At 38.5% G+C, this 23754-nt stretch overlaps 1 protein-coding gene across 3 annotated transcripts in view; it reads left to right on the forward strand.

Moving 5' to 3' along the window:
- Positions 1 to 23754, forward strand: part of LOC106462718 (aryl hydrocarbon receptor nuclear translocator-like) — a 75907-nt gene that overhangs the window by 38731 nt on the left and 13422 nt on the right. For all 3 annotated transcript variants that reach the window (XM_022390042.1, XM_022390043.1, XM_022390044.1), the window contains 4 exons: positions 624 to 713; positions 11710 to 11815; positions 17287 to 17424; positions 17812 to 17956. In XM_022390042.1, the coding sequence (XP_022245750.1) occupies positions 624 to 713; positions 11710 to 11815; positions 17287 to 17424; positions 17812 to 17956 (479 nt within the window). The remainder of the gene's footprint in view (positions 1 to 623; positions 714 to 11709; positions 11816 to 17286; positions 17425 to 17811; positions 17957 to 23754) is intronic.

Here is a 23754-nt window from a genome sequence, read left to right on the forward strand (position 1 = left end):
TATATATATATATATATAATATATGGATAACATTCCACATTTACAATTTGAGTAGCTTGGGAACAGTTACAGCAACTGTGAGACCCCTGGACATAAAGTTCAGAATGTGTTTTTGGTGGAATGATTGTGAATTTCTCTGTGTATGTTACTTTGCAATGGGAGACATTAAAATATAAATATTTGGTAGCATATGGCACTCTATTAAATTTGTTTAGAACAGAAAATAACTCAGTTTCTTTATTTTTGTATTTTAATTTTTATAATGTAGTGTTTCTTTTCAATATTTTTGCCAACTCTTTTAGACTGAAACAAAAAACGAAACAAACCTTGTGTTTTTGATTGACTGAAACCTGTTGATTGACTTGGTTTTAACTATTGCATGAAAAACTGACAGAATTGCATTCTGCAGTTGCTAAGTGATGTCACTTTGAGATGTAAAATTTAAGTTTAATAATGAGCACCTTCATATTAAAAAACAAAACTCAGTATTTTAGTAAATTTCTTCTGTTGTAAAGCAACATCATTTCCAGATTAACTTGTTTATATTTCTTTTGTAGGTTAGCTATAAAGAATAATCATATAAGATAAAATGTTTTAAAATGCACATTTCTTTTCTGGTTTAGGCTGTTGATGGCTTTGTGTTGGTCACCACCTCCACTGGGAAGATAATTTACGTTTCTCATTCTGTAGAGAGGTTCTTAGGACACCAACATGTTAGTATTATGTGTTTTGAATAGCTTACTGTTATCACATATAATGTAAGTACAGTATTGTTTTTTGTAAAATATCAGCTCACCCAGAAGATGGTCTACAAAACTGTTTCCCATAATGCATCAGCTTACACTGTAGTTGGTATACAATATCGATCTCTCTTAACCTGTCAGTTTACCCTGTAGATTGTCTTCCATAATCTTCTCTCATAATATATCAACTTGCTCTGTAGTTGTCTTCAGTATTTTTTTCTCATAAGGAATTAACATACCCTGTAGTTTACAGTATTGTATTAGCTTACTCTGTAACTGGTCTACAGTATTGTTCTCTCATAATGAATAAGCATATCCTGTAGTTAGTTTTAAGTATTGTTTTCTCATATTGTATCACCGTACCCTGTTTGGGTCTTTAGTATTGTTCACTCATAATGTTTTAGTTTATTTCGTAGTTGGTTTACAATACTGTTCTCATAGGGTATCAGCTAGTTGTGTTGTTTATCTACAGTTTTGTTGTCTCTTAATGTATCGGGTAACTTTGTAATTCATGTACATAATTGTTCTCTTGTAACATATCAACTTACACTCTGATTGGCTTAAAATATTGTTTTTATCATAAGGTTTAAGCCATTCCTGTACAATATTGTTCTCTCATAATATATCAACTTACACTATAGTTGGTCTTCAGTACTGTTCTCTCATAATGTATCAGCTTTTTTATACTCTAGTTAGTCCACAATATTTTTATTTTGTAATGTATCAGCCTACATTCTAGTTGGCTTATAGTATTGTTCTTTCATAATGTATCAGCTTACACTTTAGTTAGTCTACAATATTGTTTTAAGTTTATAAGCTTATCCTGTAATTGGTTTATAGTATTGTTCTCCCATAATGTATCAGCTTATGCTCTAGTTGGTCTACAGTAGTGTTCTCCCATAATGTATCAGCTTATGCTCTAGTTGGTCTACAGTAATGTTCTCCCATAATGTATCAGATTATGCTACAGTTGGTCTACAGTATTGTTCTCTCATAATGTATCAGCTTATTTATGCTCTAGTTGGTCTTCAATATTTGTCTCTCATAATGTATCAGCTTACACTCTAGTTGATTAATAGTATTGTTCTTTCATAATGTATCAGCTTATACTTTAGTTAGTCTACAGTATTGTTTTCAGTTTATAAGCTTCTCCTGGAATTGGTTTAAAGTATTGTTCTCTCATAGCATATCAGATTACCTTGTAGTTAGTCTGCAATCTTTTCTTATATCAGATTGCAATAGTTGATCTACAAAATGTTTCTCTTGTTATGCATCAGCTTACTCTGTTGTTAGTTTATGGCATTCTTCTCTCATAATGTATAAATTTATCCTGTTCTTGATTTACAGTATGTTTCCCTCATAATATATCAGTTTGTCTAGTTGGTGTACAATATTGGTCTTCTCATGACATATTAAATTACTCTACATTTGGTATACATTATTTTTCTCTCATGATGTATCACATTACTCTGCACTTGGACCACATTATTTTTCTCTCATGATGTAGCACATTACTCTGCATTTGGTCCACATTATTATTTTTTTTTTGGTTAACATATCAGCATAACTGGTAGTTGGTCTACAGTTTAATTCTCTTATAATGTATCTGATAACCCTAAATTTCTTCAACAGTATTGTTTCGTCATAATCTATCAGCTACTATATATTTCTCACAACATACCATTTTATTCAGTGGTTTGTCTACAGTATTGTTGTCTCATAATATATGAGCTTCCCCTGTAGTTAAGCTAAAGTATTTTCCTCACATAGTGTAACAACTTATCCTGTAGTTAGTCTACAATGTTATTCTCTTAACATACCCTTTTGTTAGTCTTCTGCATTCTTTTCTGACAGTGTATTAATGTAGTTGGTATACTGTATTGTTCTCCAGTACAGTAATGTATCAACATACTCTTTGTAGCCATACATGTAATCTGCATCAGTATGTGCATGCTGAATAAACATAAATTTTATGTAGGTTACAGTGTAGTGGTACACTTATTCAATATCAATATATGCATCCTGAATCAACATTAAGTTGAATGATCTACTAAAATCCATTTTTATAGAAGTATCTGTAGTTTCATTCACAAAAAATAAAACTTTGCATTCACATTTAGTTCGTGCTAAAGTCAACTTTAAGTCGACACCACTTGGAAGTCATCCTTGCTATAGCAAATGATGCCAAACCTGTAATTTGAACCAGGAAATAGACAAATTTTCCAATAAAGACAATCAAAAGCAGTTCAAAATCACTAAACCCATAACCTGCTCCACAAAAAACGTTATTTACTTAATCCAATGTTGAAAATGCAACTTCCAGTATGTAGGTCAAGCCAAAACAACTATATGGGGAACGTTTTAATAACTACAAATCAACAATCAAAACACACAAAGAACTTCTGGTTGCAAAACTTTAACATGCCTGGACACTTTCTTGAAGACATTAAACTGACAGGTATAGAGACAAATTTTACATCTAACAGAAACTGGGAAATTAAAGAAGCTTACTGGATATCACTATTAAAAACTGTAATGGCAAATGGAATCAATCTTGATCCTGGGATTGTTGACCTTCAATATGTCTCTGAAAAGATTTTCAAAACTAAATTCATAATTAAACTTACTTTACATTATTAGTATTATTCATGCTTTAATTTCTTAATTTTGGTATTATTTTCTATTTCTCACCACCTTTTGCTGTTATCTTATTTTTATTTTTATCTTTGTAAAGTTTAGTTAACATTTAACATTTAAGCCTTTTTATGTACTGTACACACCTCTTTGGCACAAACTAAACCTGACACCAACAACTCTATGTTATGATTGGCTAGTTCTCAAGGCTAACTCATATTGAACATCTGGTTTACATGATGTCAACATCTGTGCCTATATATTTCATTACACTCATTAAACATAACCCTTTATTTTTCTGAAGAAGAATAGTGAACTATTCCAAAGTGCTCGAGTTTTGTGTCTCATTTGAAAACCAATACTTGCATTCTTATAAACATAAGTTTCGATACGGTACTTCCTTCCACTCATAAGATTAGCTGTTCTTGTTTATTGCTGCTCTCTATAATGTGAACTTTTTTTATTACACATGCCACAAGCCTTTTGCATCCCCCTATTGGAATCAAATGATTCCAACATGGGTCTCATGCAAATCATCACGTGTCACCTATCCACCAATAGAATCATTGTATACTCATGTGACTCCCTCTGTGTGCCTCTAGTGAACTATCACAATTGGGTTCGTGCTGACCAATTCACCTCTTAGTTGGGTGATGGTGTTGGTATGCCTCATCCCCCATGGGCTTTGGATCAGTCAGCCCTCGCATTTCATACAGAGAACTGTCCATATCGCAACCGACAGCTATTAGGTTTGATTTTGGCCATTTGGGTGGTGGGCCCCAAATCGTCCATTAGTCTCACCTATGCCCAATTTTTCTGCCTCCATCATACTCTCATGAACCTTTTGTGATACTTTTCCATGATCCATCTGTTGTCTGAGGCTCTTCACAGAAATCCACAAGGTTTTCTGGGGAAACCTTGTCCCTCCTTACCTCCTCGTTGGCTCATTTATCATCTTTGATTCTGGCTTTACATACATGGTATCTTTGTTGTTAGGACCTTTTATGTCATGATGTTGTTTTATCTCATACTAGTTTTTCTGCTCCTTATCTCTGGGATTTGTGTATGGCTCTGTATTTAAGATGATTCAGCTTTGATACATACCTAGAATCCTTGGAGTCTCGGGTGGCATCTGCCCAGCAACACTACTATTTCCCATCTTTCCCCTTCCAATCCCTTACCTGTCCCTCTTTCCCGCAGTGCCACAGCTCATTATTTGTGTCAACAATGCACAATACACTGCCAACATTTCGGGTTACTACCTGGTAGGTTCAGGCCCAGTGGGAGCTCGTCTTGTGGCCTTCATTCATCGGTGGTGCCTTTCATGTATAGGTTCTTCAGGTTTTGTCAGAGAGATTCGAAATTCCATTTCTTGCCCCACTTCCAGGTACCTGTTTCCTTCTCAGATACAGTAACTTGCCAGTGCCGTCTATCAGAGGTGGTCCAGGACCTCCTCACCCAACAGGCTGTAGAACCTGTTCTACATCATTCATCCGGGTTTTACTCCCATTTGTTTGTTGTTCCCAAAACGACTAGGGACTGGAGGCCTGTCATTGATCTGTCCCGCGTCAGTCACTTTGTTCACCTCCCACATTTCACCATACCTACCTCAATCTTTGGTGGGCTACAGGTCTATGGATGACCAACATGGATGTCTCCAATGACTATATGCATATTCCCATCCCGAAATGGTCTTGTCCTTATCTTCGGTTCGTCCATTGAGGAGTGATATACCAATTTCACGTCTTACCCTTCAGGCTGGCTTCAGTTCTATACATTTACTGTCAGGTAGTATGCACTTTTGCTCTTCATCTTCATTACCTGGGGATGTATTCCCATCTTCAGTGGGCTTTTTCTACAGGTCTGTGGATGACCAAGATGAATGTTTCCAATGCCTATCTGTATATTCTTATCTCGAAATGGTCTTGTTCTTATCTTTGGTTTGTCCATTGAGTGGTGGTATACCAATTTCGTGCCTTATCCTTTGGGCTGGCTTCACCTTTGTAAGTTTTCTGTTGGGTAGTATTTGCTTTTGTTCTTCATCTTCATGCCCTGGGGATGCATTCTCATTTTTACATGGATGACTGATTACTTCTAGCCCATTCTGAACAGCAATTGGCCTGTCGTACTCGTCAGCTCCTTCTCGAAACTGCTTGGGTAGGCTGATTGATCAAATTGGAGAAGTCCTTCCTAAGTCCTACCCAATATCTTGTACATTTGGGTGTCTTTTTCAACACTCACCTCAGTCGGGCCCAACCTTTTTCTCTCAGACTCCATTCTATGGAATTGTCAGTTCGCCATGCTCTGTCTGCTCTCTCACATTCAGCATGTGACGTTCTGGTGCTTTTGGGGATGTGGTCTTCTATGACATCATATAATCCCCCTCGGCCATGTACAAATGTGCTCCCTTCAATGAACTCTGCATAATCAATGGAACCTTGCTCGGGATCCCTTGGATACTTCCATCACCCATCCTCCTTTCTTTGTAGATGAACTCCTTTGGTTGTTGGACAAGACCTGCACATCAGCGGGTGTCCTGCTTCCTTCTCCTCATCTCGACTTACGTCTGTTTATGGACACATCCCTTCAGGTGCATGGGTTGATCACCAGGAGGGTTTGGGTCATTGGTCTCTAGACGAAAAATCTTTACATATCAACGTCCTAGAGCTCCTAGCAGTTCGTTGGACTTTGGATTACTTTCTTCCTATTGCCAAATATTGTTTGGTAATGATACATTCTAACAGTTCCATGGTGGTGGCTTATATCAATCACCAAGGCGGCACCCGGTCAAGATCCCCGTTTTCACATGTTGGATCTCCTATATTATTGGGCCCATGTGCAGCACATTCGTTTAGTTGTGTGTCATGTCCTGGGTGCTCTCAACCTCATAGTAGATCATCTTTTCTGCTACAACAAAGTTTATGCATCCTCATCGTCATCCTCGGGCTTTGGCTATAGATGGCTTCAGCCAGGATTGGGCACACAAATTCCCATGTTTATCCTCCTATCCAATTATTTCAATGGGTAGTTTCCCTGATCCATGCCAGGTCCTTTTGATCACTCCCTGCTGGCCAGCTCAACCATGGTTTCCTCATTTACTCCACCAACAATTATTCCCTCCAGTACCGCTTCCCTTATTTCCCGACCTCCTTTGTTAACTCTGGTCACTGGTTTTACATCCCACACTTCAAGTTCTCCATCTTCATGTGTGGCTTTTGTCCAGCCTTTGGTGAGTAGATCTAGTTCTTCCCCTTGTGTAGCTTCTCATTAGGCCCTATCCATCCATCCTTCTTCCATGGAAGTGTATTATCAAAAGTGGAAGATCTTTTGCACATGGGCCCAGGTTTGGGGTTTTCCAGCTGCTCGCCCTACTGTTGCTGGTGTCTCCAAGTTTCTAATGTGGCTTTTCGACTGGGGGTCTTCTGTCTCCTTGATTTCAGGTTAGTGGGCAGCTTTATCCCATTCCTTTTGCTTTTCCCATTACCACAGGATTTTTCTCTCACCCATCCTTACCATGTTAATTCATTACTTCATTCATTAATTCATTACCTCGGCGACCTGCCCTTCCAGATGGGGATATTGATGAGGTCCTCCATTCGAACCTATATCCTCGTATTCTTTGTTTTGCTTGTTCCTTAAGGCATATTTCCTTTGCCTTCTAACCTGTGGGCATCGACAGTCTGACTTGTTCACCATCAATGTTACATGTGCACTTTACCACCAAACCTATCTTCTCTTTTATCAAGATTATTCCTTCCTCCTCAAAACCTCAGCAGCTCGTGAGGGTAATTCCCCCTTTTTGCCCATTTTCCTACCCTTTATTTTTCATCTTTACCCCATCCTGATCCAGATAGACTTCTATGTCCTGTGCATGCCCTTCATTGTTAAATTCCCCACACAGCTTCCTTCCATGGTTGCTGTTCCTGTCTCTTTATCCCTTTGCAACCCTCTTCATCCAGGGATCTCTCACCTTTTACACTCACCAATTGGGTTCATCATTTGATCCAGTTGGTTCATTCCTCTTTGTCCCCTTCCCAGCGTACTTTGTACTGTGTTAACTCTCATTGAATCCAATACCTCACATTTTCCCTAGCTTCTTGTCTTCATCAACCTCTGGAGGAAATCGTACAATCGGGCATGTGAACCAACCCTAACACGTTCATCTCCGATTATTTACGTCTTATCTCAGTTTTGGCTTCCTTGGATTTTTGCCTTCCACCTGTAGCTATACTCCAATCTTCAGTGTGACTCTGACACTGGGTAAGTCGTTATTAATCATTTATTTTCTTTCAGGGGCCCAATCTTCATACCTTCATTACTTAGATCCCTCTCTGTGGCAAGTGGTTGACCAGGTATTTTTTAGGTCTAAATCTGCACTGTACACCATGTTGAATAGCATTTTCTTTCCATGGCTCTGCACATTCACCTTTGAGATGGGGTGTTTCACAAGATCGTTTGTAGTTGAATAACCTCCCAATATTTGCTTCATAAATTGGCCTGTTTCAGACCATACCACCCATGGACTTCATGGGTAAAGCAGAAGGGGATAGCTGCCCATCCCTGCCATGCCTTGATTGAATAAATCGTATGGTCTGCTTTTCAAAATAGGGTTTCGTGACCACCCATTGCACTGTCTAGGGTGTCGATGCTCCTCTGGGCTGTCCAGTGTATTCACACCCTCATTTCTTCTAGTGGAGTATGGAAGTCTTTACCACTTACCAGTTCCAAGCTGCTGGAGTGGTTGACCATGGAGACACCCTGCTGGATGGGTTCCTCTTAAGATGGCTATAACCATTCAGTTCCTAGTAGGGCAGTGGTGTTCTGCCAGCTTAGATGATGTAATATCCTATGATTTGCGATTAAACATACAATGGAGTGAAATGGCAAAATTCAGTTCACCCCTTTGATTGGGAGCCTTCTTTCTACCCTCACGTGGATGTCGGTACCCTGCTGGCTGGTTTTAGTTTTTGAGTGAACCAATCAATTGTAATGGACAGTGCAATTAGGGCTAGTCGTTGGAGTTTTGAATATACTGTTGATTACACCATATTTATTTATTTGAGGATTGCAGTAGCGAGTGGAGCTCACAAGTTGCTAACTCGAGGAGATTTACAATTAGACTAAAGAAACTGATCTTGAGACTGATATCCAAAACAAAACATCAAATTTATATGTTTGGGTTAACAACGCTAATACGTATAACTCATACATAACACCAAGTTTCATGGATTTTATATGTTTCTTTAGAATTTATCTAATTCATATTAATTGATTAAGAGAGAAATAGTTTCATTACTTACAACATAGTTGATCTGGTAAATCTTGACAGTTGAGAAACTTTCATAGCTTCTGGCTTATCAGTGACTCTGGGGAGAATCTCACTTCTTCCTGGAGATAACTGATTTTTAGCTCCAGACATGAGTTTTTAAATCATATTTTCTTTGTGTTCTTTTGACATTCCAAATAGTATTCCTAATTACCCACAAGTACCTCTAACACTTTATTGGCCAATCTGTGCAACTTCTCAGGCAGTTTCAAAACAAGAACCAAAACTCTCAAGTAGTTGGTTACTGTGATGGTGAGTGTTCCAGTTGCCTTTTTAGTTGTATTATTACACTGCTCTGGAGTAACAGATCTCGCATCAAAGCATCAATTTGAGATGTTATCATAAACTTTTTAGTAGCCTTTACTGTACTACTTACTTGGCATCAGTAACTTATCACTGTCAAACTTTTGGCTAGCATTTTTCTCAACATCTCTGTATTAGCTTCATTTTTTATAACTTTTAAGTCGTGATTCACTAACTCATGATTCTCAATGCCAATTAACCAGCTAGCTGTACTTTCGTAGCTCTTGACCTGATTTTGTAACACAGGCATCTTTTACCTACGCCATTTCTTCATGTGTATGTTCACTTAATAACTCAGAAAATCATTATAACTTCTTTCTTAAATTGTTTTAAAATGCTAAAAATACTGAAGCAATTGTAAAATTCCCTCAAAAATATCCTATTGCTTCACAACATAAGTCCTCGCACAGGTTTTGGGTTGTCTGTCTTCCTCATTCGATTTTTCCTGTGTTGTGAGTCACAGTTGAAATATGTAGAACTCTTCTGGTTCTATCTATGGCTCTCCCTCATTCTCTCTTCTTACATGGATGTTATAGCCCTTTGGATGGTCCCGACCTGTTTCATGGTCACGGGAGTTGATTGCATAGACTTCCTTTTGATACCGGATGTCACATTCCCGGATCAATAGCTCAGAGCTCATTCTGTGTAACACCTAGGAATCAGAGTAGTTCTGAATTCCCCAGTTCTTGAGTTTGAGGTGAAGATGGTATGATCCTCATCCTACCCTCAAATGGATGTTGTTGACTTGCCAAGTATGGTCCACCATGACCTAGACACTCTACACTATGGGATACATCCTCATTTACCCACTTTTTTTTTGTGGGATTGAGTTGCTGTATCTTTCTCCCATTAGGATCACTTCCTACCACTTTCTCTCCCGCTAGGATGTGCTCCTCACATTTTCTGCCCTGATTTTTACACATTCCTCAACTAGCCAAAGAGTATACCTGGATCAGAAGTGGTGGGGCTCACCTCTCCAGATCTTCGGATCTGACTCTCTCATCTACAAGGGTATCCTTCGAGGGGTACATTTGTTCTTCCCTTGCACTGGTCCCTCCTCCTATTCAATATAGGATTATAGCTATTCTTGTGAATGGAGGGAAGTACCGTATCGGAAGTTATAAGTTTCCTATACTGAAAATGTATTTCTGATAGGTACTTCCCTCCATTCACACTTCCTACCCTTTCTCCCCACTCACTTCTGGTGCTTCTGTCATCTGCCAAACTTGGAAGTGATAGTTCGGTAGAGGCACCTAGAGGGAGTTACATGCATCACGTGAGGGTACTATGATTTTATTGGTAGATAGGTGATGCATTATGATTTGCATGAGAGCCACATTGGAATTCTTTGATTCCAATAAGGGGATGCGGAAGGCTTGTGGCATGTGTAATAAAAAAGTTCACATATAGAGGGCAGCAATAAACAATATTAGCTAATCTTGTGAGCGGAGGGAATTACCTATCAGAAATACATTTTCAGTATAGGAAAATTATATCTTTTGTGTAGCTTACAGTGTAGTGATACATTTATCCAGTATCAGTACCTGCATCTTCAATAAATGTGAATGTTGTGTAGGCTATAGTGTAGTTATAGATACACTTAGTCAGTATCAATACATGCATCCTGAATAAACATAAATGTTGTGAAGGTTACAGTGTAGTGATACACTTATTCAGTATGAGTACATGAATTTTGAATAAACCTTAATACTTGAATAAACCTAAGTGTAGCATTTACTCAATCGCTAACTCCCTCTCCCTCCCTCTCTCTCTCTCTATATATATATATATATATTTACAAAGTTGAGGAATAACAAGACAATTGTACATTTCACAAGTACATCATTTATTATGACCATAGTTTTGCCAGTAAAGGCATCATCGGGTCATAATAAATGATGTATTTATGAAACGTACAGTTGTCTTGTTTTTTTTATTTCTGTAATTATGGAGTTTCACCAAGTACTGATGATTTCAAGTAACAATTACATACTTTTTTTTTGATAAACCATAAACATTGTTTAGGTCTTGTTGTAGTTGTACACTTAAACAGTGTTAATGCGTCTAATTTGAATGAACATTAAATCTTGAATAAATCTTAATCTAGCCATACACTTACTCATTACCTATACACATATTTTGAATAAACCTTAAATGTTGTGTGAGTCTTAGTGTAGACATTATATACAATCTGTATCAGTACTTGCATTTTGAATAAGCTTTAAACATTGTGTAGGTCTTAATGTAATCATAAACCTCATCATTATCAGTATGTCCTTTCATTAAGGTTGAGTGTTTAGTTTTTTTACATTTCTACATTAACCTCAACCTAAGACTTGGTTATAGAAAATATAGATTTATTATTTATGTATATGCTTATTTATGTGTATACGTATTGATTTTTGTAATATTTTTCACTCTAAATTGTTTAAATAATGTATGAATTACAGAATCCGTGGTTTGAATGTTTAATATTTTCTGTTGTAGAAAATCAAGATTGTCAGACTATTAAGATTAGCCAATAAACCTAAATTGTTTTCAATTTTGTGTTTTTATTATGTTACATTGTGAAGTAGATGATATCACTGTTTCATAAACCCAAATACTATACAACAGGAGAATATAATGGTGATTGAATAAACAAGAAACACTGTTTAGAGTCATCATATATATATATATATAACATTCATTATTTCTATTCAGATAGAAATGATTGGCCATACATTACTTTCCTTCGTTCATCCTGATGATGATGATTATGTTCGTCAGCAGTTCCAAGATCTGCCGGTTCGAATGGTCCTAAGAAATGGTATGTTGTAACTTTATTGCTTTACTGTGATCAATTGTAGAGAAGAGAAACTTCTGTTATGGTTATTCTGGGATCTTTATTTGTTAATAGTCTTTTAGTACTAGATTACTATATTTTCAGTTGTTAACTTATAGCCAACAGAAACTTTTCTTATAGTTACCATAAACTACCTTTCTCAATGGATCTTCAGAAGAACTTCCTGTATTTTATAGATGTTAATACTTAAAACTGTTAAGATTGGTTATCAGGAACTGTGTTTTGGTGAAAACAGTTTCAGTAAATAAGTAAGGCCTGGCATGGCCTGGTAGTTAGGATGCTGAACTCGTAACCTGTGGGTTGCTTTCAGGACCAGCCACTTGAATGTAAGTATTCTTGGCTGAAACAAAATACCTGAGTGGCCAACCCTAGATCTAGATGGGATTAAGGTCAAATGAAGAAGTTTCAGTAGGAAAAATACTTTTGCTACATGAAGAGAGAAGTAGATTTTATAAAAATTAAAACTTCTTTACAACCCATTTGAGAACAGTGCGAAAATAGGAAGAGGTCACTACTTGTCCCCTGGTTTCTCCTGCCAAGGAGTTTCTGCAGGACAAAGTATCTCTACTCATAAAGATGGAATTATGCTGCCAACCAATGTTCTCATTTTGACGTTTACATCTTCATGTCTGCCTGCCACTGTCAAGGCAGGTTATCTTCATTATGAGGTATGGCCATATATTCCTAACCCTCTCTGGTGTTTTCAGTGTCAGAGGTTTGGTCATTCAAAGGCATCTTGTCATCATTCTGTGACATATGCTTGTTGTGGTGGCAAAGACCATGATGCCTACAAGTGTCAACTGGACCCTCACTGCATTAACTGTAATGGTTCCCATCCCTCTTACTTTCGTTCTTGTCCTAAGTGGGTGGAGGAGAAAGAGGTACAGAGCTTAAACTGTCAATACCATTTTGTACCCTGATGCTTGGAAGTTATTGTCCCCTGCTGCATCTTGGACATATGCTGCTGCACTACACTTCACTGCTACAGTTGGTGTGTAGTCAGACCTTTCTGTGCCTCTGTCAGAGTCTTTTTCACACTTTGTCCTCCGTGGATAACTGAGTTGACAAGTCCATGTCTACTCATATCTCTACCCCCTCTTCATTCCTTCCAATGACTCTCTGGGTCAACTTCCTTTGGCCCTGGTTTCCGGTGTCTTCTCAGGTTTTTCTTCTTTGGCCTCGAGGTGCAGAATGATTATTTGTTCATGCCCTCAGTCGCTGGTATCTACGTCTACTGACAGAGGCCTGCCCACTCGACCCAGGGCAGGATCCATGGAGGTCAGCAGACCTCCTTCTTTTGAAGAAAAATGGCGTGGTCATAAACAGAAGGGTACTCTGTCCATTTCTCCTCCACCTAAGTAATAATGGCCACTTTGATACAGTGGAACTGTTGAGGTTTCCATTTTAATCTGGATGGCATTAAGGTCTTGATTGATTCCTATCATCACATGTGTCTTTCCTTAAGGAAACATTCCTGAAACCTGCTCATACAATCACCTTTCAGCAGTTTTCTTTATACCGGAATGACGTGTTGTGTGATGGATGAGTGCATGGAGGGGTGACACTACTAGTCGACCAGCATGTGCCCACCTTGTCTGTGCCACTCAGTACACCCTTGGAGGCCATAGCCATCCATATCTCCTTGGGTCATAGCATCACTGTTTGTTCTCTTTACCTGTCTCCTGGGGAGACTTATGGTCAGTGAGACCTTGCTGTTCTCCTTGGATACTTGCTGTCTCCCTTTACAGAGTTGGGTGTTGCTGATATTGATCGGAGAGGGTCATTTTGTGGAGTGTATGCTCTCAGATTATGGCCTGTCCCTCTTCAATACTTGTTCTTTTACATATTTTCATATGCCTAGTCAATCTTTTACTGCTGTTGATCTATCTATCTGTTCCACTTCACTTTTCTCTTGTTTTTCTTGGAGGGTTGACAGTAACCCTTGGGGCAGTGATCATTTTCCTGTAGTTTTGAGGGAGATTGGCCGTGGTCAATGCCATCTGACCTGAGTGGCACAGTGGAAGTTGGACCAGGCCAACTGGCTCTCTTTCAATTCTCTCTCTCAGAAATTGATCCTGCTGTCGTTAGTCTACCATCTATTAAAAACTGCATGGAAGCAGTAACTGATTACATCATTCAAGCAGCTGTTTGCTTTATACCTAAAACCTTGATACGTTTCCCATGGTATTCTCTTCCATGGTAGTCTCCAGCCTGCCAGGAAGCACAAAATGCTCAGAAACAGGCCTGAGATACCTTTTGCAGGCATCCCACTCTTTCTAACTGCTTTGCTTTCCAGACATGAAAACCAAAAGGAATTTTGGATTAAGTTTACATCTAGCATCTCTTCTACCACCAGTTCCAAAGTCATATGGGACAAGATTCAGAAGGTCAATGTGTGGTATGCTTCCCACCACCTTTCTATCTTGCTCTCCAATGATCAGGAAGTTGTTGATGTACAGAGCATTGCTGATACTCTTGGCAAAAACTTGGCTTATCTTTCTAGCACTTCTGTCTCTTCCTCCTGCTTTCTTGGCCATCAAGTCTCGGACAGAGTGATCGCCTCTTTCCTTTCGGGTCAAACATCTCTATGACTGTAATTGCTCCTTTACACTGGTGGAACTCCAGCTTGCTCTTTATCGGTCTGGTAGTACACCGATCGGACCTGATGATCTTCACTATGAGATGCTGCTCTGGCAGGAGAACATTTTTCTTGATGCTTGGCACCAGGCTTTTGTCCTCCCTTTCTCTAAGCCTGGGAAGGATCCCAAGATTCCTTCTAATTTTTGTCCAATTGCTTTGATTTGCTGTCTCTGTAAGGTCTTAGAGAGGACGGTTAATGCTCGTCTTGTTTGGTTCCTTGAATCAAACAACCTCCTTTTGCCCACCCAGTGTGTGCTCTATCGACAGTGCTCCACCATAGACCACCTGATTCATCTTGAAACCTCGATCAGGGAAGCCTTTCTTAAGAGGGAACATCTTGTTTCTGTTTTCGTCGCTCTTGAGAAGGCTTACAACACTACGTGGGTGGAGGTACAGCATTTTGCAGGACCTCCACTTATATGGGTTGCATGGCCATCTACCCATTTTTATTCAGAACTTCTTACTCAACAGGTGATTCTGCATTTGTGTGGGTTTGACATTTTCCCATTCTTTCACACAGGAACTTGGAATCCCTCAGGGCTGTGTTTTGAATGTGACACTTTTCAGTATCAAGATCAGTGCTATCACTACACAACTTCCTCCTACTGTTGCTAACAGACTTTTATGTTGACAACTTCCACATCTCATGTAGGTCGTCGAACATGAGGTTTATTGAGCGACAGCTTCAGACTTCCCTCATTCGCTTATTGAAATGGATCACAGCAAACAGTGATACCTTTTTTTTTTCCAAAACCGTTTACATGAATTTTTTGCCTCCAATAGGGTGTACACCCCGATCATGAGCTTTGTCTTGGTGATATTGTTCTTCCCATGGTCCCTGAGGCAAAGTTCATGGGGCTTATCTTTGACCATAAGCTTACTTTCATTGCTCACATAAAGCAGCTACATGTCACAGGACACAACATTTTCAATAAGGGAGGTTGTTGAACCATCTAGTGTTCTATCACAATTAGAAAAAAGTAGTAGAAATATAGGAAAGCTCTGAAACTACACCCTAAACCAATCTGGAACAGTGCTTGTCCTCATCTACAAAATGAAGGATGTGGTATATGAAAGATAATCTTTCAACCCAAACAGTAATAAAATGATACTGGCCATATCTTCTGGAACCCTTAGCAAGATGATAAACAGGGGTTTGGGATTGATTAAAGCTTACAAGCTTCTAGCTACACCTCCAAGTCCTTGACTGTTTTCAAGAGAGAGAGAGAGGGGCTGAAGGAACTGGAATCACAACAGTCCGACTTTACCACATACATCTAAAGTTCCCTGATGTAGTTGCAATGGACTTTGTTTTTTGCTTGTGATCTACTTAAAAGTATTCTAGGAAGCCAACACCCATGTACAGTGGAGGGCCTATGGAATCTGTCAAGTTGTGTGGTTCAATATTAACTTTTGTGTCATTTGCAGAAACATGTTACAGTAGACATTGTGATGTTGGGCAATGGTGATTAATTAGGGTCATCATTTACTATTCATTACATTTTTATAGCTTCACCTGTAATGTAATTGCTGAATTGAAAATGCTAATTTTAAGCCTCAGTTTATAAATAAGAGAGTTTTCTTATTTATACGCTATTTTTTTGTGTTGGAACTTTGGAAATTTGGTTATGTTTAAAATAGCATCTTTTCTGGAGAACAGTATTAATAAAGCTGTTTTACCTATTTTACTGATTTAAATTTTCTTAGGTATACTAAACTATAATAAATTTTTTGGTTGCCTGATTTTTTGTCTTTATAGAGAAACAGTGGGTGGATACAGGATGCAGCAAGATAAGTCTTAGGGAATGGTCTTTTTCTTGAAGGAGCAGGAACACATTAATAATAGTCATAAGTCTGTGTAGGCTTAAAGCATATAACACTGTATGGCAGATCCTATTGTTTATTATAACTTGGAGTGTGAACATTTCATTTCTAAAAGAAATCTTCACATATTGACCAATTTTTTCTGTACATATTGTGCTTGTGTTCCTTGTACATTAGATGAAAACAAATATCAAAAAATTGACCTATGTGCTGGTTTAACCTGTATATTGGTTGATTGAAGTTATTCTCAAAGAGATGATTTTTTTAAATGCACAAAGAGTTAATGGTCAGGGTCAAGAATTATCTGACCAATTTCAACAACATAACCATCAGAGGCAGTTTTCATCTTTTAGTAGTAGAAAGTGACTTAGGAAATTGGTGTAATTTACAAATCAGTCATCAACATTTTCAACAATATTCACTAATGATAGACATATAAAATAATGTTTTTACATATATCTAAATTATATTATTGTTTGTTGAAAAATATTGTATTACAATTATTTGTATGTGTTCAGTCTCATTTGGTAAAAGTTTGATGTAAAATTGATGAAATTTTATGTAATCAGTTTTGGGTTTTGGAATCAGTTTTTATTAAGAGTTAGATATATAGAATATTAAGTGAAGTTTTTGGAAGTCTTACAGTCTCTTCAATGAGTAAATCAAGAGTCTGGTATTTGAAACAACTTGATTGAGTAGCCTTAAGATTGGGTAGTTATGCTTGATTCTGGTATTGTTTAGCAAATTGAAATATTTTGTACAAGTGGCTGATAAAACAGTTACTCAAATCAATACACGGGCTGTTTGTCATTGTTTTAGTTGGAACAGTGTAACAGTAATATTTAGATACCACATGTACATTTTCATGGCCACCTTAACACTGATAGGATAAAGTAGTGTTCCAAGATATTGGGTGCTAATATCCATCATATTTTTCTGTTTTTATAATTTAAAAATATTTTATAATTTAGGAAAATTAACGTGTTTATCGAAGATCAGTTTTCATTGCCGATTAAGAGAACACAACCAGCCTCGTTCAGAGATTTTAACTTATCAGCTAGCTGAAATAAAAGGACACATTGAAGGAGAAAATGACCTTGACTCAACAGGTAATTTTCGTTTGTTTTAGATTTGGTAGCACACTATAATATTTTAAGTCTCACTATGATAGCTAGGTCTTACTTTTGATCCATCAGGTAATTTTAGTTTGTTTTATATTTGGCATTATGCTATAATACTTTATATAACTAATTTTAAAGCCATTTCTGATCTATATTCATTGTAATGGTAGAAGTTGTGTTGATCCTACATTGCACTATAATTGATTTTGTATGTATTTTATTGCTGTCTATATAATAAAACACTATTTAAAAGGATGTATCTATATATACACAAGTTTGTAAGAGATATGGTAAATATTTTAGAGCTAGCTGGTACTGTATATGGAGATATCATATTTCAAGAAACTTTGTTGCTTTCATGTTCTTTCATTGCAGGTAGTAACTCACAGATATTATTTAAAGCCTTTGTACGAATCATACATTCCAGTCCCCTGTCAGAAGTGTCTCTGCCCGAAGCATTGCAAGATGTTTATATAACACGTCATAAATTGGATGGCACTATAATTTACACGGACCACAGGTTGGTAACGAGAACTTTAATTGCTGCTTTTCGAAAATTTCAGAAGTATGCTAAAATGTAAATTTTAGTGTTTTTTTGTTTTTTTTTGCTGTAAAAATTCTTTTATGTTCCTGATGTTGCAGAAAATATTTATTTTTTGCTCTTCAAATACTGCTAACATAGATTTCCAATATGGTACATTACCTCCTCTCACATAAATAGCTATTCTTGTTCAGTGCTGCCCTCTAAATGCAAAAAAAATTTTTGCATGCCACAAGCCTTGAGCTCCCATGTACCTTACAATCAACTGATTCAAATGCATCTTGCATGCAAATCATTATGTGACAACCCTCCACCAATAAGAGTGCATTCTCCTAATGCATGTGACTCCCTCTATTAAATTCTACCAAACTGTCACTTCTTGTTTGGATTACTCATGTCAAGACGTTTTTTTTTGTACTCCTCGAATTTAATCAAGTTCATGATTTTGTTTTAGTTATTACCTACTCCTTATGAACTTGCCGAATTTGTTTGGATCAACAAGGATTTTGACAGCCTTTTTCTGTCACCTGATTTTGCCGTGTCTTCCTATGCTCCTACTGCGGAATCAGCTAGGCCTAATACAGCTTTTGTAGACATGATTTCTCGGATATGCTCTATTTTATCCATTTTCCCACTTTCGTTTGATCCCTGTCCCTCTTTGTTACATGATACCTCCTCCTCTCAGTATTGGTTCCCCCCCTTCCCCAGATATTAGGGTTCATGCTGAGTATTTTGTTTATCAGATGTTTCAGGGTTCCAGCATGCCTCACCCTCCAAGGGCTTTGGATCAATTTGCCTTGGCCTACCATCAGGCTTAATGTCCATTTCTCGACTATCAAAAGTTACAATTGATTTTACCTGTGTGGGGGACGGACCCAGATCATCCTGTTCGTTTATCCCATGCCCAACTTTCCTGCTTTCATCTTACCCTATAGACTCTCTTACAGTACTTGTCTACTATCCACCTCCTTTCTGAGGCAATCCACAGAGATCCTAAGTGTTTGTCTTCTTCGGTTCTAGCCTTACACACGTGGTTTCTCTGTGGTTGGGATCTCCTGGGGAGGGACACAACCTTGTCCCAGGTTCATTTACCGCCTCCTTATCTCCGGGACTTATGTATGGACCCTTTTCTTCAGTGTAATATTCCTGAGACTTTGGAATATCGTGTGGAGTTGGTGTGACAGCACACTACCTTTTCTTCTTTGGTGGATTGCTTGTCGCAATTTGAGCATAGAAATGCCCCTATTATTGTTTCTCATCCAGCTCCTTCTTAGTCTTTACCTGTTCCTCCATTCAGGGGTTCCTCATTTCATCATTTTATTTGATGCAGATGGACGCATTGCCAACAGCATCAGTGACTACCTAGTGGGTTCTGGTCCAGTGGGGACTTGTTTATCCAATTATGTTCCCCTTGCCAGGGTTATTCAGGTTTTATCCGAAGGACTTGTCACACAATTTTTTTCTCCTCCTCCAATATCTCAGATACTCATTTCTTTTACATTGCCTCGGGATCCTACCACCAGTCAGCATCTGTTCTAGGCATTACAAGATCTTCTCTCCCAGCAGGCCATCGAATCTGTCAATCATCCTTTTCCAGGTTTTTATCCCAGGCTGTTTGTAGTACCCAAGAAAACCAGAGACTGGTGGCCTCTAATTGATTTGTTTCGCCTCAATCAATTTTTGGTTCCACCCTGATTTCCCATGGAGTCTTTTCTCCCCCTCAGGTGGGCTTTTTCTCGAGGTTTGTGGATGACCAAGGTAGACGTCATGAATGTTTACCTGCATATCCCAATATCTAGTCAGTCGAGAAGCTATCTTTAGTTTCTTCATCATGGGATAGTATATCAATTTCACACCCTGTCCTTTGGGCCTCATATCTTTTTTGTCTAGTGTTCAAGGGTTGCACTTCCATCATTACATGGATGACTGATTTCTGTTAGCTCATTCCAATCACTGCCCATCACTCATCGGGTGCTCCTGGAGGTAGCTCATCTCTAACTGGTTAACTAAGTTTGAGAAGTCATTCTTTATACCTCCCAATATCTTAACCATTTATGTTTTTGTTCTTTTACACTCATCTCAGTTGGGCCCAACCTTCTCCTCTTCGAACTTCATTCGATGGATCTTTCAGTTCTCCATGTCCTTACTGCTCCCTCTCTTACAGCTCATAAGGTTCTATCACTTTTGGGGTTGTGGTCTTCCATGGAAGCCCTTATCCCCTTGGGTTGAGCACATAAGCAGTCTCTTCACTGGACTCTCCATGACCAATGGAATCTTGCATGGGATCCATTAGAGGCTCCTATTTCCCTTCTTCCTTCCCTTGTAGACTATCTGCATCGGTGGTTGAACAAGGCTCACACATTGGCAGATGTTCCACTTCCTCCCCCTCATCTGGATTTACATCTCTTCATGTGCGCTTCAGGTCAGTGGGCTCTGACCAAAAGATCTTACCACATCAACATCCTGAAGCTTTTGACTGTATTTCATGCCTTGGATCATTTTTTTCATCTTGCCAGAAATCATCTGGTCATGATCCATTCCAACAAATCTACATCTATCTCAATCACCATGGTGGCACCCATTCTTGTTCCCTTTGTAGTCAGACCTTGAATCTTTTTAGGCCTACATGCTCGATATTTCTATCATTGTTTTCCTGTCCAAACAAAATTTACCCAACAGGGTGGTCTCTCGATCCTCTTGTTTTCCAGTGGCTGTTATGTCTTCAATGGTGTACTCCTCACCCGAATGCATTTGCCACATCTCTCAATACCAAATTACCTCTGTTTTGGTGTCCAGTTCCTCATCCTCTTGCTCTGGCTGTCAATGCTTTCAGTCAAGATTGGACCAATAAATACCTGTATCTTCCCATCTGTCAACTTCACAGGGTGATCTCAATCATCTATGCCACTTTGTGTCAAGTCTTTCTAATTTCTCCTTATTGAATGGCACAATGGTGGTTCCCACAGCTGCTCCAGCTCCAGTCTGCCCTTCCATTACCTCTTACTCTATCCCTTTTACATCATCCTCAGTCACCAGCATTTCATTCAGCTCTTCCTATCCTTTATCTTTATGCCTGGTTTTTATATGGTCCCTGGCAAGGAGATCTGGGTTTGCCCCGAAGGGTAACTTTTTTTTTAACTTATTCCATTTGCCCTTCTTCTAGGGATGTTTATCAACGTCAATGGAACATTTTCTGCCATTGATCTTTGAGTCGAGGGTTTTCACCTGCTAGACCCACGGTTCCTCATATTATGAATTTCTTCACTTGGTTCCTTGATCAGGGGTCTTCTGTCTTCTTGATCTCAGGTTATCTGACTGCCTTATCCCACACTTTTTTGTCCCCAGTACTGTATAGTTTTTAGCTCTCCTACCCTTTCCCTCTGGTTGCGTTCCTTCTGGATTAATCATCCACCTTCATGTGTTTTCCTTCCGGATTTTGATATTAATGTGGTTTTTTCACTGCCTCGCTTTGCCTCTGTTTGAACTGCTGTCCTCGTATTTGTTTTTCCTCTTGTCCCTTAAGACTTATTTCCTTCTCCTCTTAGCCTGTGGATGTCGTTGCTCAGACTTATTTGACATCATCATTTCAAATACTTTTATTTCATTCCACATATATATTCTCCTTTATCTGGATCAATCTTTCCTCCCAAAAACTTCAATGGCTTTGGAGGGTAATTCTTCCTTCTCACCAATTTCCCTTCCATTTCTCAGGCTTATCTTTGGTTAGTTCTGGATAGGCTACTGTGTCCTGTCTGTGATCTTTGTTATTATGTTGCTCGCACACCTTCCTTTTGTGGTTCCTATTCATTCCTTGGCAGACATACTCTCTTCGTGACCTTTCTCCTTTCACCCTGACCAATTGGGTTGGGCTTTTAATTAATTGACTGCTGGTGTAGATAATGAGATGTCCTTCACTATGTATAATTGGAGTGAGTCATCAAAATTGCAGTTCACCTGTTCTTTTGAGATCCCTCATCTTACTCCCATGTGGATGTCAGTTTCCAGTGACTGTGTTTTGGATTTAGAGCTGAACCAATCAAGTCCTCACACATGTATTACAGGTGTCTCTGTTTCCTCACTCAGTTATACTCTTCTTCCTCCATCTGTGTTGTAGGTCACGATAAAGGTATTTGCAGAGTAATACGGTTCTTCCTCTTACGGTACCCCTTGATGATTTTATTATACCAAGGATGTTATTGCACTAGGGGTGATTCCTGTCAGTTTTGTGTTGAGTGAGATGATTTACATTACAAAGACATCTTTATGATATCAGAAGTTGGGTTCTCAGATCAGTTGATCAATTACTCATATTGCTATTATGTGTCCTGTTCATAAATCGGGGGTCTGAGATTCCCTCCATCAGAGGAACATGAGGTGAAGATGGTATGATCCTTTTTCCTATCCACACCAGATGGCTGGATTTTGGATTGTAGTTGACTTGCTGCTGGTATGATCCTCTTTTTTTTTATCTGCACATGGATGTCGGTTCCCAATGGCCTGGGTTTTGGATTGTAGTTAACTTGGTGGCAGTATGATCCTCTTTCCTAACCTCACATGGATGTCGGTTCCCGGTGGGTGGATGTGGGATTGTAGTTGACTTACCAATGGTATGATCCTCATCCTACCCCCACATGGATGTCGGTTCCCTGGAGTTTGGATGTAATTGACTGATTGTGTACGGTCCGTTACACCCTAGCCAATCTACACCTGGAAGCACATCCTTTTACACTCACCCACATTGATGTACTCTAAAGAATTGAGATTCTAATATTATGTGGATTGGATCTTTATCCAACCATTGTTTTCTCCCCTTTTGGGTGTGCTCCTCCCATTTTCTACCCATGTCTGCAACACCTCTTTCCACACTGGGCAAAGAGTATACCTGGTACAGAAGTGATGCAGTTTCCCACATATGATCCTCTATTGCAAAGATCTACTCTTTTTAGGGGGTTCTTTGGATGCTTTCAAAGGGTGCTTCTTTCTTTCCTTCACACACCAGTCCCTCCACCTTTTCAGTGTGAGATTCTAGCTATTTATGTGAGAAGAGGTAATGTACCATATCAGAAGTTATAATTTTCCTAAACTGAAAATATATTTCCGATAGCTACTTACCTCTTCTCATACCTCCTACCCTTCCTCCCCACTGAAAGCTAGTGCTTCCATTTTCTGCCAAAGCTTGAAGTGATAATGCAGTAGAATCGAATAGAGGGAATCACATGTGTCAGAAGAGTGTGTCACACTCTTATTGGTGGAGGGTTGTCACGTGATGATTTGCATGCAAGATACATTTGAATCAGTGGATTGTAACGTAAGTGGGAGCTCAAGGCTTGTGGCACGTGGAAATGTTTTTTACATATAAGTACGTATAAGCAATATATTTTTAATATAGAAAAATTAAAGCTTCGTTTATCAGGCTACAATTTTACCCACTATGTGAATAAAACTAACTAGCCTGTACTTTTCAGGTCAACTTTTGATACCCCTTTAAAAACAGGAGTTGCATTAATAACTCTCCAATCCTCTACCTCTGTTCATTTTTTTTTTAAACATTAATTATGCTATTAGGTTTTTGAACTGAAGCTTCCTCATAGCAAAATTTGTAGTTAGCTATTTTTGTAACATTGACATTTTTTAAAGTTGCCCAGGATTGTGTATGAGAATTACAATATTTTGGAGAGAACATTTGGGAGGGTTAATAATGGCTGGAGACGGCTTGAATGGGTAATTAAGAAAAACTTTAATATAAGTTTAACATAAAATCAAATGTACAACGTTTT

This window comes from Limulus polyphemus, unplaced genomic scaffold (genome assembly GCF_000517525.1).
Source record: "Limulus polyphemus unplaced genomic scaffold, Limulus_polyphemus-2.1.2 Scaffold1232, whole genome shotgun sequence".
Taxonomy (NCBI): Eukaryota; Metazoa; Arthropoda; class Merostomata; order Xiphosura; family Limulidae; genus Limulus; species Limulus polyphemus.